Genomic DNA, 18503 nt, shown 5'->3' with positions numbered 1-18503 from the left:
AGCTGGCCACGCCCCCTGGCCACGCCCCCTGTCCCCAAGGTCAACCACCACCCTGATGTGACCCTCAGTGAAATTGAGTTTCACACCCCTGCAGTAATAGAACCCTGAATCAGAGGCGGAAGCTGTATGCTCCATCCCATATTTGGATAGACCAGGTTGCCCTGATAGATTCGTCTCACCAGAAACAACACCTGAATCAGAAGCAGAATTCTAGGGAAATTATCAGCTATTTAGGAGCCTTCTCTGTCATCAGTTCCACTGGCCATGCATACATCACTCCTCTGTTCTTTGGGCATTCTACAGGTGTGACTGTATTTGTAAAGATGTTGCATGCAAAGTTTCATATTGCATTTTAAGTTATTTCTTACATCATTGTTGAAATTGTGGTTAAGCATTATGCAACTGAACTCCAACATCTTTGTAGGGCACCAGTCTGGCCAACTTTGTAACCTATTCAAATTCTGCTCACAAAATTAAACAAATTGGAGGGAGGGAGGGAGGGAGGGATCTGAACTATGTTTGTGCTTCAGATGAGAGCCATCATATGAAAATAGGAAAGAGAAGGCACTTTTGTTGATCTAATTAAGTTCCATTTTGCACCAGATGGAACTTGATTTTAAAGTATAAAACCAGCAACAAATGCCAATGGATTTTGTTGAACAGATGCAGTCCTTCAGTCTTGCCCATACATAGTTCCTTTCCATTAATTACTTTCGCCGATATCATGTTGGGTGCTGTAAAAATGGCACCATCTAGTGGTGTTTGTGTTGCTAGTAAAAATATCAGGAAGAAAAGTAAAACAAACAGGATGTATCCACTTCTTGCATGTTTTCTATCCCAGAAGAAACTCGGCAGCATTGTGTATATAAGGCCTCCTTGTGTTAATAAGTTTATATTATCGCCTACTTTATGAATCAGCATGATTGAAAGCTGGATAATAAGCATTCATCCCATATCATTACTGAATTTTAAATGTGATTTTTATCTGCTTGAGCAGATTACCATCAGTACAAAGTGAATGCCAAAAGTTTGAGAATTGTTGAACAATGACAGCTTTAACGTGCTGCAAACACACACATTGCCAGGCCAAAAAGAGGCAAATCCCATTTCAATCCATGACTCTTCCTTGTTGCTCCTGATTGGGCACGCACAAGTTTCCCAGTAACTATATTTTAAATATATAGATATGAAATGTCCTCATGATACTGATAGTCCTTGGCTATCAACAGTTCATTTTAGTGACTGCTCAAAGTTACCACAGCAAAAAGTGACTTATCATTTTCCACACTTATGTCCATTGGTCACATGATCAAAATTCAGACGCTTGGCAATCAATTTGTATTTATGAGTTGCACTGTACTACTGATGTGATCCCCTTTTGTGATGTTCTGACAAGCAAAGTCAATGGTAACAACCATATTACCAACTTAACAACGGCAGCGATTCGCTTAACAACTACGGCAAGAAAGGTTGTAAAGTGGGGCAAAACTCACTTAACTGTTTTGCTTAGCAAAACAAATTTAGGGTTCAGTTATGGTCATAAATTAAGGACTACCTGTATTGCCTTTCTCTCAATCCCAGACCAAAGCTGAAGCACACCTTTAGTTGTTCCAAGTCTTTTCCCTACTAATTTTGGTAGAGTTTTTGTCATGGACGTGATGCTTCACTGGTGGTGTGGTTTCCAGTGAGATAGAGTTAAGTGTTCCCAGCTCTTATTGGCCACTTTATGCTGTCTTTTTGTAGCCATTTTAGATAGAATTGCAGGAAGAACCGGTCATTTGTCTTCCTCAGATGTTTGTTTCCGGAAAATGCCCAATTGGTGCTTTTCGAAGCTCTTCTCAATCTCGGAAATGCAACTTCCCTTCAGTCATCCTTTATGGGAGTTGTGAAATAGGCATACAAAAAATAACAGGTTGGGGAAAGCTAATCTCCTGAGATTTAAATGTGCTCTTCCAACAATGCAGAGAAATTTTCTGTTAGAGCAATGGCTCTTTGGGGAGGTTTGGAACAATTACCTGTTATTATTGCTTGCTCTAATAAATTATTTATTCATTGAGTCATTTATTTCTATCACAACATAACCTCAATATTGGGGAGGAAATGTAACATTCCAAGATACATTCCAACCTTGGTTTTTAAAAAAAAGATAAATGTAACACTTGTCAATAAAACGTTCCCCATTACTATCCTTTTGCAGGCTAAAAGTTCAGCAGATGAATTTCTTGTCACGCTTCACGCTTCTATTCTTGGAAGCAGTTCACCAAAAGTACCCTGCTTTACTTGAGAAAAACATGCCTCTGATCCTGCCCTCTTGTGTGCAGTACAGGTTCAACTCTTGCAAATTATTGATGTCATGAGCAAGTGCAATACAATGATTGTGGCTTATAGAATGCAGCACATTTTCCCCATAATTCAGAAAGAAATTACAGTGTGATGTGTTTCACTTCAATTTCTATTGCTGATGCCTCCTGATATAAGGCTAGGCTTTAAAAAGTACAAACAAGTAAAGATTATTTGAATACTGTATAGATTCAGTTATACTACCTCTCAGTGGTGGGTTTCAAAAATTTCCCCTACCGATTCGGTGGGTGTGGCTTTGTGGAAGGTGGTCACATGACTGAGTGGACATGGCCAACTCAACATCACTCCAGGCAAGGTGGGGCAGCACCACCCCACCAAACCACGCTCACCCAAACCACACCCACCAAATCCACACCCACCAAACCCACAGAAAAGTTCGGCCAAGTCTTCTAGCGTTCAACCTGGCTGATTCTCGCCTCTTTCTCATGACATGAGCCCTACAAGGACAAGAGAAGTAGCCACATTGAATGTTGCGGCAGAGAGAAGCCAAACTTTTCTGCCGCCCTTTGCAGCGGAGCTGCTCGGAAGGCAGCTCCTGCAGCTGTCTGTCCCTTTATGGTTCCCACCCTCTCATCGAAATATCTTAAAGACTGAGGCCGATGGCTGTCTTCCAAGCAGCTCTGCTGCGACGACGCCCCTCTGATGCAGCAGGTTGTTCTCCTGGCCAGATCCATGGGGCTGGCCGCAAGCGGTACCGGCAGGCAATGGGGTACGCATGGGCGGTGACAGCGGCGATGATCACGGGACTTGTTCTGTGACTGTTGCCACCATCCTGTTCTTCGCACCAGCTGCGCACCCCCCCACACACACTGCCTGCCACTGCCGCTCATAGCTGGCCGCTAGACCTGGCCAGGCAAGTGGGCAGGGCAAGCAAGCAGCAAGTGGTTCAGGGGCATGGCCAGCCACGGGTTGCTACCCGTTCAGCAACCCAAGCCATATTTCCGCTACTGGTTCACGCAAACCGTTATGAACCAGCTGAATACTACCTCTGCTATACCTCGTTGTTTAATGACCAAATTTCATTCCAACAATCAGATTGTTATGGCTACTGAGTGAACATGTGACTGAGAGAGAGAAGGCAGAGAGAGACGCTGTGAATATCACTGATTGCCACTGTCTCATTTGAGAAAGTGTTCTGTGGTACAGCTAGGCCATCCTTACTCTTGTGCACTGTTGTCAAGAGCATGACATTTGGTCATAAATGCACACATTGGTTGGAAAATGAATTTTTATTACTGTTCATTACAGGTTATCCTCAACTTGCAACCATTCTGCTGGAATATTTTATTCCTTACCAAATTCATTCTGAGTCAGATTGATAAAAAAAACATCAGGCAGCTGCATGAAATTAAGTTATGTTTCACCTAAGGACAATGATAGCAAGCCTTTAGGTGGGCTGCTGCAAAGGCTCCCTCTATCCAGCACAGGTTACTATATACTTTATACTATATATAAAATACTATATACAATATTTTTCGGAGTATAAGACGCACCTTCCCCCCCACAAAAAAAGAGGGTGAAAATCTGGGTGCATCTTATACACTGAATATAGTATTTTTGGCCTACCAAAACTCTGCCCCCTTTGCCAAAATAGATGTGCAGAGAGTTTGGGAGGCTTGCAAAGTGCTCCTGTGGAGTGGAGAGGGCAAATGTGAGCAAAAAATGGGCCATTTTTGCTCATTTTTGTCGTCGTCCCCCCCGCAGCCCCCAGGAGCACTCTACAAGCCTCCCAAACCCACTGCATGCCCCCCTTTTTTTTGCAAAAAAGGGCCTTTTTTGCTCGCTTTTGCCCCCAGCCCCCAGGAGCACTCTACAAGCCCCCAAAAGTGCTGTATGCCTTTTTTTTTTTGTGCAAAAAAATGAGGCGTGCAGAGGGTTTGGGAGGCCTGCAGAGTGTAAAAACTTTTTTAAAAAATTTACCTCTTCAAAATCATGGTGTGTCTTATACTCCAGTGCGTCCTATAGTCCGAAAAATATGGTACATTAAAACCAGCCCCTCCTATAAAATACAAATCCCTTACCCAGTCATTCATTTCCCTCCGCACTTCGTTCCATATAAGGAATTTCTTTTCTTGCCAGGGCTTCTAAGTTTTCTTCTTATCCAAGGAGAAACTATTCTTAAAATGTGCACCTTATCTTTCCTCTCAATCTGCTGGGTAAACTACTTTAAAGGTTTGTGAACAATGAAGTATGAGAATCCTATAAATCTGAAACTAAAATTAAAGGAGACACGGCGTCTGAGCCTTAATAAAAGTGTAACTGCTCAAATAAAATATTCTAATACTATATAGTAAGAGTCGCAGTAGCGCAGTGGGTTAGAATGCAGTACTGCAAGCTACTTCTGCTGACTGCTGGCTGCCTGCAATTTGGCAATTCGAAGCTAACCAGGCTCAAGGTTGACTCAGCCTTCCATACTTCCAAGGTGGGTAAAATGAGGGCCCAGATTGTTGGGGGAAATATGCTGACACTGTAAAGCTGCTTAGAGGAGACTGTAAGAGCACTGTGAAGTGGTATATAAGTCTAAGTGCTATTGCTAAGTGCTAGAATTAAAACAATGTTCTAATAGTTCAAAGGTACAACTGAGCTAATTATCACCTGATTTCAAAGTTATGGTCAGCACACCTGAGGTCATTCCCCCCTTATGACTGATGGCAGGTACGTACGTTGCAGTGTCCTAACCCTTCCTATCTCCCCCCCCCCCCATCCCACTCCTCGGGATCCTCAGAGGCTTTGGGCCTACTTCCCTCCCATCTGGTCCCTGAAGGCCTTGGGTCTATTTCTGACTCCAGTGGTTCCCACACACCCTAGTAACGGATTGCATCCTTACCTTTAGAAGTTCTCCAGAACTCTGGAGAGGGTGTTAGGGAAGCAGAGCACGCTGCCCTGTCTCTAGGCCATGTGACTCTGTCCCGGAAGTGGATGCCATTTTCAGAGTGGCCATAATGAATTGTGTCTGCTCCAAAAATGGCATTTGCTCCCAGGAGGGAGTCATGCAGTCCAGAGAGGCCAAGAGACGTAGCAGCCTAGCAACAAAGTCAGGAGAATGTCAAAGAGGCAATGGTGTCTAATTTATAGAATCTAATTCATGTCCTGTTGAGCTTTTCCTTTCTTGCTGCTTTTGGGATAAATAAGATAAAGGTTCCAAATAGCAAAGTTCATGATATAATTCTCTGAATTATTGCAAACCAGTGAGAAAGTGGCCCTATTCTCCACTGGGATGCAATTTCTTTAAATATCCTCTACAAAATAACTAGAAATGTCTGAGCTACTGCACATATAAATCTCTATTGGCCAAACAACAGCTTATCCAGATGCCATGCAAAACAAAAAGAAGCTTGTGACACCATGTAAACACACTTTGAAATGAGATACTGTATGCAAAAGACTACTTTCATTGCATTCTTTGTGGTTGCTACCCTGTGTATTTTTATTTGAAAGTAGGCCTCACTTAACATAATGGGGTTATTTCTAAGTAAAAGTAAATAGATCACACTGTATCTGGTCTAAGGCAGACCTTTAAAATGCTTAAACTAGCCTAGTCATCTTGATTTCAGACCTATTGAATTAGCATCATAGTCTGGTATAATTTATTTTAAGGCAATCTTCCCCAGTACACATAATTTTAAAGAAGTTGCAGTCCAGCATTTCTGGAAAAAACCAGGTTAAACAAAGCTAAAATAGCATACAGCATTTTACTGCCAAATATCAACATGTTCAAATTTATACAACACTATAAAAAAGCATAGCTCTTCTAGCTCATTATATAATATGTATATTATTTGTATCTGTATTGTACACGCACACATACACATACTACCAAAAATCAAAATCAAGTCCCAAAGTAGTAAAGAACAGGTTGGACTAATTTGGCTAAATAATATTTTTAGAGAAATGTTACTGTACTGTACTTAGGAAAGTTCAAAGGTCATGAGCCAAATAAGTGTTTAGAAGAAAATTGCAACCAATTCAAACATTTAATGTAATTTAAGTAATAAATTGTTTATGGGGTCTGACTTTTGGTATGTCTGTGTGTGTGGTGTATGTATGTATATGAAATTGCATCTCTTAATAACGTATTCCTTTCAGGTAAGATATTTATTACAAAAATGTTGTCTATCCACCTGTCTAGGACTAAATGTAACTTGTGGTAGAAAGCACACAATTCTATAACCATGGTGGCAACACAATAAAATAGATACCATTTAAGATGTTCATTTCAACAAAATTACACTCTGTGCTCTTTTATATACCTCAGATCAATAGCAGCAGCTCTACAAGTCTTTTAAGTGTTTTATATTAAGTAGCCACCACATAAAACACTAGAATTATAAAGGACTAATTTAGACCATTTGCAGAAATCAGAGGATCAAGCATTTCATAGATAATAGAAAAAAATCCATGCTTAGGCAAATTGACTGGACTTTAGATTTAGATTTAGATTTTATTAACATTTGTAGGCCGCCCTTTTCCCTGAGGGGACTCAGGGCGGCTCACATAAAATCAGGGAGGGGAAGTACAAACAGTAACATAGACACATATAATAAAAGTAATAAGCAACATACATTCATCATTCGGGAGGGGCGGCTATCCTTGTCCCCAGGCCTGACGGGCTAGCCAGTTCTTGAGGGCTGTGCGGAAGGCCTGGACGGTGGTGAGGGTACGAATCTCCACGGGGAGTTCGTTCCAAAGGGTCGGGGCAACTACTGAGAAGGCCCTCCTCCTTGTAGTTGCCAGCCGGCACTGGCTGGCTGATGGAATACGGAGGAGGCCCAATCTGTGTGATCTAATTGGTCGCAGGGAGGTGATTGGCAGGAGGCGGTCTCTCAAGTATCCAGATCCACTACCATGCAGGGCTTTATGAGTGACTAATAGCACCTTGAAGCGCATCCGGAGATCAACAGGTAGCCAGCGCAGCTCGCGGAGGATAGGTGTTATGTGGGTGAACCGCGGTGCACCCACAATCACTCGCGCGGCCGCGTTCTGTACCAACTGAAGTCGCCGGATGCTCTTCAAGGGCAGCCCCATGTAGAGCACATTGCAGTATTCCAGCCTAGAGGTCACAAGGGCCCGAGTGACTGTTGTGAGTGCCTCCCAATTCAGGTAGGGTCGCAACTGGCGCACCAGGCGAACCTGGGCGAATGCCCCCCTAGTCACAGCCGTCAGGTGGTGGTCAAACGATAGCTGTGGATCTAGGAGGACTCCCAAGTTGCGAACCCTCTCTGAGGGGTATAAAATTTGACCCCCCAGCCTGAGTGATGGAATATTGGTCGAATCTTTGGGAGGGAAACACAACAGCCACTCGGTCTTTTCTGGGTTGAGCACAAGCTTGTTAACCCTCATCCAGTCCCTAACGGCCTCAAGGCCTCGGTTCATCACGTCCACCGCTTCATTGAGTTGGCACGGGGCGGACAGATACAACTGGGTATCGTCCGCATATTGATGGTATCTGATCCCGTGCCTGCGGATGATCTCTCCCAGCGGTTTCATGTAGATGTTGAATAGTAGGGGGGATAAGACCGAGCCCTGAGGCACCCCATATGTTAGGGGCCTAGGGGACGATCTCTGCCCCCCCACTAACACCGACTGCGACCTGTCCGAGAGGTAGGAAGAGAACCACCGCAACACGGTGCCTCCCACTCCCACCTCCCGCAGTCGTCGCAGAAGGATACCATGGTCGATGGTATCGAAAGCCGCTGAGAGGTCAAGGAGGACCAGGATGGAGGAATGTCCTCCATCTCTGGCTCTCCAGAGATCATCGGTCAATGCGACCAAAGCGGTTTCTGTGCTGTAACCGGGTCTGAAGCCTGACTGGAAGGGGTCGAGATAGTTTGCTTCCTCCAAGGACCGTTGGAGCTGAAATGCCACCACCTTCTCAACAACCTTCCCAAGGAAGGGAAGGTTGGAGACTGGGCGATAGTTATTAAGAACAGCTGGATCCAAAGATGGCTTCTTTAGGAGGGGTCTCACCACCGCCGCTTTCAGTGCGGCGGGGAAGTTCCCCTCCCGAAGAGAGGCGGTCACAACCGCCTGGATCCAGCCTCGTGTCACCTCACTGCTGTTAGTAACTAGCCATGAGGGACACGGGTCCAGTACGCAGGTGGAGGCACTTACAGCCCTCATGGCCTTGTCCACATCCCCGGGGGTAACATCCTGAAACTCAACCCAGAGATGTTCCACCTGATCCTCTTGTGCCTCGGCTGGAACTGCGGGGATGGAGTCCAAGTCCGACCGAAACCGAGCAATTTTGTCCGCTAAGAATTGGGCATAATCCTCAGCTCTGCCCTGCAAGGGTTCCCCCGCTTCCCTTTTATTTAATAGGGAGCGGGTTATCTTAAACAGGGCGGCTGGGCGGGACTCAGCGGACGCAACCAAGGTGGCTATGTGAGATCTTTTTGCTGCCCTAAGTGCCCTGGTGTATTCCTTGGTGCAGGTGGTTACCATTGCTCGGTTCGATTCGGACTTATCGGACCTCCATCGGTGCTCTAGGCATCTCCTCCGGCGCTTCATCTCCCGGAGTTCCTCGGTGAACCAAGGAGGTCTCCGGGATCCGCCGCCTCGGAGGGGCCGTAGTGGCGCAATCCGGTCGAGGGCCTCTGATGCTGCCGAATGCCAAGCAGCAACCAGAGTCTCTACCGGACTGTGGGCGAAAGTATCAGGAATGACCCCAAGCTCCGTCTGGAACCTTAGCGGTTCCATAAGTCGCCTGGGGCGGAACCACCTGGTCGGTTCCTCCTCCCTACAGTGGGGGTTTGGTCTCCGGAAGTCGAGCCTCAGTAGGCAGTGGTCTGACCACGACAGGGGTATGATGTCATTACCCCTCAGACCAAGGTCACAAATCCACTGCTCCGAGAGGAATACGAGGTCGAGCATGTGACCCGCCGAATGGGTTGGGCCCCGAATTACTTGGGTCAAGCCCATGGCTGTCATGGAAGCCATGAACTCCTGCGCCCCATCAGAGTTTTCACCGAGCGAAGGCAAATTAAAGTCCCCCAGGACCATCAACCTAGGGAACTCAATTGCCAGCTCGGCTACCGACTCGAGGAGCGAGGGGAGGGCTGCTGCAACGCTGTTGGGAGGCAGGTACGTTAACAGCAGACCCACTTGACCCTTGAGGTCCAACTTTATCAGCAGAGACTCACACCCGACAAGCTCCGGAGCAGGGACCCTACGAGGAACTAACGACTCCCGGATAACAACGGCCACACCTCCACCCCTTCCCTGGGCTCTCGGCTGGTGCAGCACCTGAAATCCTTCTGGGCACAGTTCTACAAGGGGGACTCCTCCCTCTGGGCCCAGCCAGGTTTCAGTAATACATGCCAGGTCTGCCCTCTCGTCTAAAATTAAGTCCCGGACGAGAGGAGCTTTATGTACCACAGACCTGGCATTTAGCGACAGCAGCCTGAGTCCAGGGTCCTGATTACTTGCGCCATCTGGTCTCGGAGTGGAACTCATAGGGCCGGAAGGAGGGATCTCTGTGATGTAGCGAACCCTCCTTCCCCGGTAATGGCCTGCCCTAAAGTCCCCGCCGTATCTGCCCCTCCCTGTTACGACCGTAATACCCCGACCCTCTCCCGTGTCTCTAGTCCCCTCAACCACCCCCATGGCCCCCGCTTCTCCCGGCAGGTCCTCCGAATCAGACATACTCATTCACTCACCCAAGCAGTCCCCACAGAAAAGTTAAAACACATAAAATACAATGATAATAAAAGATAAAAGTGGGATCATTCACTCAACCACATACAATCCCATGCACTCATCATACCAGATAAAAATTGCGCGATTGAGCAGTTGTGCGAATTGGTGAAGGCAGGATCTTAGAAATTGGCCTTCTCGTTAACAAAGTCTAGAGGGAGTCCAATAGAAAACTGTATATGGTCCAGAAAAGTATATGGCCAGAAGAAGTACCAATAATGGCCACTGGAGGGAGTCCAAGTTCTTGGCACACTGCCTCTCTGATGTAATAGTGCTTGATGATAATAAAGGTATTTGATGGTCCAAAAAAAAAATACCAGTAATGGCCACTAGAGGGAGTCCAAGTTCCCAGCCAACACAGCACTCCTGAGGCAGTGATGATTGCAATGGTAGCAGCTGATGGTAATAGCTGCCGCAGGGAGCCCGTAATTGAGTTCTTACAGTTCTTACAGTTCTTACAGTTCTTACAGCTTTGCTTCTAAGCCAAGCAGGCAGATGGTCAAGCCCTTCAAAGTCCTGCAGAAACAGTGGCGAGATCATGGTAAAACGCCGCTTCAAAGTACAGGGGGGGATATCAGCGAAGCTATAACGGAGACAGGAAACCAGTTCCTCTGCCTCCCGGTCCCAGTCCCAGTCCAGTCCAAACATCTCTCCTGGACCTCCCACCCCCTCTTCGGGGCATAAACCAGCCCCACGATGTTGTTCAGTCAGTGAGGGGGTTCGGCACCCCTCCAAACAGCGGGGCCAAAGCCTCCGCCTCTCGCACAGAGCTGTCGCCGCCGCTTCCCAGCTGTTTAAAAAGGCCGATGCAGAAAGCCACGCCAGGGGGGATATCGTCGTTCCGGAGCTGTTCCTGGAGCCGCTCAGAGGCGGCCCCCTCCCCAAACAACCACCTCCCTGGGAGGGCTGAAGGCTGGCGCCCAAAAAGAACCCCTCCGTTACCATGTTAGGGGTCCTGGTCGCCGCAGTTAGTATCCTCTTATTCTTAGGCATTCGGAGCGGCGGAGTTCGGCAGCCATTTTATTCTCACGCATGACTTCCCCAGCAAGTTCAAGCAACTTTATTTGTCAAATGCCTAGAACTGGGGGGAGACAAATTAACTCAGTGACCCTTTAAAATTATGGTCATGTTGAGAAAATGAACATATGAAAATGGTCCTCAAAGTTCCAGACTCTGTAGCATCTTTTCAGTCATACGATTATGAGTTGGGTGCTTAAGTGTCCAGTTTGTGATTACAATATCACAGCAACCCATGTCCTATTATCACCATCTTGACCTTCCCTGCCAGCTTCCCACAAGCAAAGCCAATGGGAAAACCAGCAGATAAGGTTGCAAGTTGCCACAGTCAGTTGCTGCCACTGTTTTTTCTTCCAAAGAGCCCACTAGACTAGAGGACAGCATCCCAGGGATCTGCCTGCAGCACTCTTGGCCTCCTGTGGCTTCAGATAATCCTCTTTCCACAATCTCTCCCAATGCAACCAAGGCCTTCACCAGACGCCTGGGGCCCCCAACTATGCTCCCTAGTGCCTACCCACTGGGACTCTCGCTTACCACTTAACAACTTTGCACCCTGAGGCTACAACAGCAACTGGGACTTCTGAGATTCCTACCGATAAGCAACATAGTCATGTGACATTGTACTTTAAGACCACATTGCTTAGTAATAGTAATCCCAGTCACATTGTAACCTAGGCCTATCTGTACCATTGCTGTAAAGATGTGAGTGGAACATTCTACTTCTCGACAAATAGACCTTTATTTTATGTGACTTGGACACACAGAGCAGGAATAAACAACAACAAAGTGAAAAATACCACTTCTGGATTCACATTGGAGGACTTGGGAGGAAGAGATGAGGAACACTATGGCTGCCAAGTACAATACCTCCAAGACTTAACATTGATGATCATCCTCTCTGGATATTTCCAGCAGAAGCTTTTACAACGATCAATATGTAAAGATGCAGAGTGTGCAAAATAAGACTTCACATTGTTCGTTTTATATTCATATTTAGCTTCATTTACTGAAACTTCTATTTACATGATTTTATTAATCTTTGTATCTGTACATGCTCCAATTTAACACATCACAGGATTTGGAGAACAATGTGCAATAGTTATTTCCCTGGATAATTATAATTACATGAAAATATTACCGAAGCAAAAAAAAGACACCTTTCACTACTTACAATGGAATGGTAATATGTATCCTCATCAATTATTCACCTGGAGATACTGCCACACACCAACTTATCACAGAGATAAATAGTGAAATATTCAATCAAATAACACATATTAATCTAGATTTGTAGAACAAGCCATTACACTGTGATCCCTTTCTTGCTCTGTACAAAATTTTACTTAGCAGCTTCAATAAATCTACATTCAAGATTTTTTTTAAAGAAAACACATCAAAGTACTGTTTATCATTGCCCAACAAAACTGACCACAGATGTTAATCACCTTTCTTCTCTTCTTCATTATTCAGTCATGCCTTCATTTATGAAACAGCAAGAATATCCTTCATTGGAAGCCGCTGAGTCTTCTTTGGCTCATGCTCCCTTTATACCTCATAGTTGGGTTATATCTGTACTGTGGAATCTACTGAGGAATCTACTTCATGAGATGAATATATATACATCTCAGTCCTCTGAGATAAAGGTATATAAGTATATGTGCATATATGTATATGTGTATATACATGCCATTAGAGGGGGGAGAAGGGGGGAGTAGTCCATTACTGGAGCAGACCTCAGTAAGGAACAGAAAAGGTCCAGCACAAATCCTTCAGGCTTTAATAAAGCTACACAACTGTGAAAACTGTAAAAATCATGAATAAATATGGCAAAAAGAGTTGATGCAAAGTGCTATCTGTGTAAAGTAAGACATGGGGCTTGCAGGTAAAAATCCCCAAGTTATTACAAACGGTGACAATAGAAGGAAAGAGAAGACTTTTTCCTTAAACTGCATGAAGAAAATTCAATTTTCTATAGATTCAGTTACTGTGTATTTTACCTTTAGGGCAAAGAGCTCAAAAAGTGCAGACATGCTTTCCGGTCCAAAGAACATCTGCTTAAAGAGTCTTTCCTGTACAATCAGAAATCGGCAAGCTATGCTGATTTTTTTTTTTTTTGCAATGACTGGGGTTTGCAAAAATGCAGTCCTCACTTCATTTAGACTTAGAAAAGGAACATCCTTACAAAAAAATAATAATTAAACTGTGTTTCTGTTAGTATCCCCCAGGTAAATGAAATGTCCCCAAGTGATGGCAGCAACAACAGCAGGCAAAGGAGTGGTGGCTGGGGATTAAAATGTTCTTTTTCAGACTGACCATCTTCTTAGCTTCAACTGAGTCTCGCTCATCTCGCAGATTTTTGTTCATCTCTCTGCTCCAGAGGTAAGCAAGACAAATGCAAGTGTTATGGCTACAGTATCCACGTTTGCCTTTCCCTTCCCCCATATCCAAACTTATATAATTTCCATGATAGTGACATATAATGTATTCATGGTATTGCCTAGTCATTCCTAAAGTAATACAAGCCCTGTTTAGATTACTGTTACTTTGGCAAAATGATAGTTGCACAGCTATGAAAGGCTGCAAATCACTAGTGCAGAAATGATCTGACTTCCCTACTGCTATGATGTACTACAGCTCCCATAATTTCAGGTCACATTTCACAGGTACCAGATTGTAGCAGATTTCATAACTACTGACAGTCATTAATAGTACTGTGGTCAATTATTTTGCCTTACCTGCTTACCTCTGGTTTATTTATCAATGATTTATGTGATTAATCAAATGTTCTGAATTTGCATAATGCACTGAACTATAAAATAACTACACTGGGCTTTAATAGCAAGATAATTGTGAATCAATTTGTTGTATGAATATAGCCTTAGAAGACAGAGAAAACAAGGAAAGTAAGAAACTATTCTTTGTACGATCACAAATGCTAGTTCAATAATTTCTTTGGCACCTAGATTGCATTTAATAAATTCTGGAGAGCAATTGCTTGTATAAGGTGGCTATTATATGAGTTCAGCCCAATGTCAACTAGACAAGAAGTTTCTGAGTTCAATTTTCCCATTTTGGCAACAATCCAACAAATATTAGACCATCCAAATATTTAATTATACAAAGTAAATTGTTAACAATCTAACACATTATATTATTATTCTGAATACAAAAGAGCTTATACTGGGTGCTCCACTGTAAAAGAAATGAAGGAGAAAAAAATAGTCAAGACTATTTTGTTCGTCTTCATGACATCATTCTATTTCTTCCATACACCATGATCAAAATAAATCTTAATTGTTATCTGTAAGGCCAATAACTCTTAACAGCTAATTCCCCTGTAGCCCTCCCAACTGTTTTTTTTCTTAATTGTAAGTTAAATACACATTGTTCCTTCCCATGGAATTGTATCTCCAAGGGTAAAGAGAGGGACATAACAAACATCCTGGAAGAATTAGTCCCAGGTAGAGGTAGAGACACTTTCCATCCCCCCACCCCACCCTGTAATTCAGTCACAAGCCCACAATTGCAAAAGTCCATTTCCCTTCCTCTTTTTAAATTTCTTTTAACCTTGTAACATATCTAGGAGCTGTGGTGGCACAATGGTTAGAGTGCAGTACTGTAGGCTACTTCTGCTGACTGCTGGCTGCCTTCAGTTTGGCAGTTCGATTCTCACCGGCTCAGGGTTGACACAGCCTTCCATCCTTCTGAGGCTGGTAAAATGAGGAGCCAGGTTGTTGGGGGCAATAGGCTGACTCTGTAAACCACTTAGAGAAGGCTTTAAAGCACTGTGAAATGGTCTATAAGTCTAAGTGCTATTGCTATTCCCCAGAGCAGGGCTCCCCAAACCCTGGGCTGAGGCCCACTACTGGTCTGTTCAAAACTGAGACATGAACACAGCCGAAAAGTGCACATGCGTGTACAGCTCCACTTGTGCACATAGCTCCATTTGTACAAGTGGCCAGCACATGTGCCTGCTGCTCACGCAAATAGAGCTTTGCACACGCACGCTTTCACCCACCACTTGTGCAAAATCATCTCCTCTGCTTCCTCCCCCACCAGTCCACAAAACCAGAAAGGCTGGAGACCGCTGCCCCAAAGTGGTCCACTTTCTGTAGCTTCTGTATTCAAGTGTTTTCCAAGTAACTGAACAGACACTCACACTTCCAACCACACTTTTTCAGATACCTTTCTTACCTGAGGAGCTCCAACTGACGCAAGAGGCTTTGTTTTTCCTTCTGCATATTCTTAGAAGCTTGAAATATATCTCTGGGATAGAAGCAAGGAAAAAAAGTATTTCCTATATGTAAATCTGTATTTTATAATTTTGCAAATATTAATATTGGCTAAAACTTAGCAGTACTACACTCGCTGGCGATAACTGTATATGGAGGATGGTCTAAGTAAATTAATAATAACTAGGTCTCCCCTACTTGTTTGCATGCTGCACAACGGCATAATGTTGCTTGTGTGTTTTTGGCTTAATTCTGGGTATGAATCAAGTCATGGTAATTTGCAAGCTTGCAAATTTATGGTTTCACCTGAGGTATAAACCCACCCATTATGCTTTACTGAACATGGTTAAAACAAAGAATGGCTAAGTACATGATATGAACTTGGACTATTTGTTAATGGCCTATTGTTATCACAGGTTTATAGACAAGGATATTTACTTATCTGCCTTTTCTCAAAGGACATTCATATGTCCTTCTCATTCCCACTTTTTTCCCCTCCAATGGTTGCACCCTATAGTTTATAGGCCCTAAGGATACAGGTCAAGTGACATCAGGAGTCCTCAGCATGCAACATTCACTTAGCAACTGTTCAACATTACAAAGAGCACTGAAAAAAGTGACTTATGACCATCCTCACACTTACAACCATTGCAGCTTCCCGCAGACTTATGACCATCATTCATGACCTTCCCAGCCAACTACCAACAAGCAAAGGCCATGAGGGAAGCCAGATTTGGTTAACAACCGTGTGATTCACTTAATAATTGCAGTGATTTGCTTAACAGATGTAGCCAAAAAAGGTCATAAAATTGTGCACTACTCTCTTAACTGCCTTGCTTAGCAATGAAATTCTGGTCCCAATTGTGGTTGTAAGTCAAGGACTACCTGTATGTGTTTACCTGAGCACACCAAAATGTAGCACACCAAAAATAAATAAATGCTTTATTTTTTATACATCCATCTCATCTAAAACATTGTGTCTATGGATCATGGGTAGTTATTGTTTCTCAACAATCAACAACTTTGATTCTCCAAATATGTTTCTACTTCAACTCCCGTCGTCCCTGATGTGGGCATTTGGGATTTAATGCTCCGTGTGTTTGAAGCAGACCGCATCAGGGAAAACTGGTCGAAATGGTTGCACAGAGGGCAGGGCCATTCTCTTACCTCTGTTTACCATGGAAAGCCGGTTTTGGTCAATTAAGTACTAGCAAATATATTATTTTACCACTTGATAATATACAGTAACTGGTTACTTGATTGGCACCAATGGTTCTCAAATGACATATTTTTCTAAACATTAAAGTAATTGATTTCCGTGGAGATAATGATAATATTTGTTTTGTTCCAGGACTATCATGCCCTGTAGGTTTTGACAAAAGAAGGCCTTATATTTAAATGCTGGGGTGTTTGTTACCCAAGCTAATTCCTTCATGAAGTCGCTAGAAAAACGTAATTGGAAAAAGACTTCCATTATTAGTTTATCTCAAGGAAAGGAAAGGTACTATGCCTTTGGTGTACTTGAGATTTATAAAGATTGTAGTGGAGTAGGGAAAACAAAATATCAGAAAATGTTCACCCTTAAAAAGCTATCAATGTGCAGCAGCCACAGACAATAGCATTGCTTTTCTAATATTTCCATTCTAACTACGAAATGCCATTCTACATCTTGCCGTTACCCCTGGTCATACCTGTTCTTCTGTTCCTGCTCTGCCTGGGCTTCTTTCTGCAATTCTTGCAACCTACTTTGGGCTACTTCCAGGTCCCACTTGGTCCTTTCCAGCTGATCCAGGAGATTTTCACTCAGAATTTGTAATCTCTCATTTCGTATACGCATTTCTAGCTGCTCGGAGTGCTGACAGTGTAACTGATGTTCCAACTAAATATAAACATTTATAAAACAAAATAAATATAGTTGGAGAATGACTCTAGGATTGCAATAAGAATAATATCTAATATTGTTATTGTTTTATCCTGACAGTATATTTTTTTAAAAATTAATTTAAATTGCCTACAACAATATGGATAGAATACTTATCCAAACAAACTACTCCATTTCCCAATTCTCAATTGCGTTCCTCCAAGAATAATAACCATACAATTGTGACATGAATAAATACAGTTCTTCTTACTTTGGTGGGGATTAGTGTATCAGACCAGAGTGAAATATGAATGGAGTTGAAACCCTGCCAGAGCCATGGGCCTGGAAGTTAAGGGAGGATAGCAGATACTATTCAAAACCAGTTGGGCCTGGCCTTGCAGATTAAGATAAGATTTCAGAAGAAACTTGGCCTACAGTCATGGATTACCACGTCAGGAATTTTATAAAGTTTGCTATATCAATATTATGCAATTGGCTCTCAACCAGACAGCTGTTACTTAAACCAATCAGGTGTGGTTAGACGTAATCATAGACATATCCACCCCAAATGAAAGGACTCTCTGTAAAAATTATTTGCTTGCCACACCATAAGATATAAATTTCTTGACAGAGGCAGCAGGCTAGGCTACATCCCTCTTCAAATGGGCATTTTAAACTTATATCTTTCCTTAAATAGAACATGGCTTTGTCCACTTTAGTTCTGATCTCATCCACGAGAGTTTCCAAAAAGGTATTCAGACAGAAATGTTTCCATCCATGCACGCATCCTGACTTTGCAAACAAGATCTTTCAGTAGAGGAAAATATGTAAATGCAACAAAGGTTAGATTGGAGGGAGGGAGGGGCAGTAGGAAAGACAGGATGGAGAGGAGAAAGGAGAGGAACAGGAAAAAGGGAAAGGCAGAAGAAGGGGGGAAGGTTAAAAAGGAGGAAGAGAAAGGAGAGAAGGGAAGGGAGAGGTGGAAAGAAGGAAGGAGAGAAGAAAGAGAAGATAGGAAGGAGGGAGGGAAGAAGGTAGGGAAGCAAGGAGGGAAAAAGGGAGGGAAGGAAGGAGAGAAGGAGAGTAGATAGGAAGGAGGGAAGGAGGGAAGAAAGGAGGGAACGTAAGAGAAGAGAAAGGAGGGAAGGAAGGAAGGAGGGAGGGAAGGTATGAGAGAAGGAGGGGGGATGGAGAGAGGAAAGGGAAGGGGAAGGAAAGGAGGAAAGGAAAAGAAAGGAGGGAAGGAAGAAGGAGAGAAGGAGGGAAGGAAGGAAGGGGAGTGAGAAAGAAGAAACAAGGGAAGGAAAGAGGGAGGGAGGGAAGAAGATACCTAACCTTTG

At 43.7% G+C, this 18503-nt stretch overlaps 1 protein-coding gene across 3 annotated transcripts in view; it reads right to left on the bottom strand.

Annotated features, from left to right (window-relative positions):
- Nucleotides 1-4794: 4794 nt before the first annotated feature.
- The window catches only part of CRACR2B (calcium release activated channel regulator 2B), a 35596-nt gene continuing 21887 nt past the window's right edge, over nucleotides 4795-18503 (bottom strand). Inside the window, exons 10-13 of one of the 3 annotated variants that reach the window (XM_032221509.1) lie at nucleotides 16994-17181; nucleotides 15265-15336; nucleotides 11091-11134; nucleotides 4795-6782 (exon numbers count right to left, since the gene is read on the bottom strand). In XM_032221509.1, the coding sequence (XP_032077400.1) occupies nucleotides 11104-11134; nucleotides 15265-15336; nucleotides 16994-17181 (291 nt within the window). In that variant the 3' untranslated portion in view covers nucleotides 4795-6782; nucleotides 11091-11103. Of the gene's footprint in view, nucleotides 6783-10876; nucleotides 11135-11790; nucleotides 13439-15264; nucleotides 15337-16993; nucleotides 17182-18503 lie in introns of those variants that run through there. The other 2 variants (XM_032221501.1, XM_032221493.1) reach the window with 2 other exon arrangements.

Source organism: Thamnophis elegans, chromosome 1 (assembly GCF_009769535.1).
Source record: "Thamnophis elegans isolate rThaEle1 chromosome 1, rThaEle1.pri, whole genome shotgun sequence".
In the NCBI taxonomy this organism is placed as follows: Eukaryota; Metazoa; Chordata; class Lepidosauria; order Squamata; family Colubridae; genus Thamnophis; species Thamnophis elegans.
The sequence above is the reverse complement of the archived record's forward strand: the minus strand, read 5'-3'. Positions and strand labels throughout refer to the sequence as shown.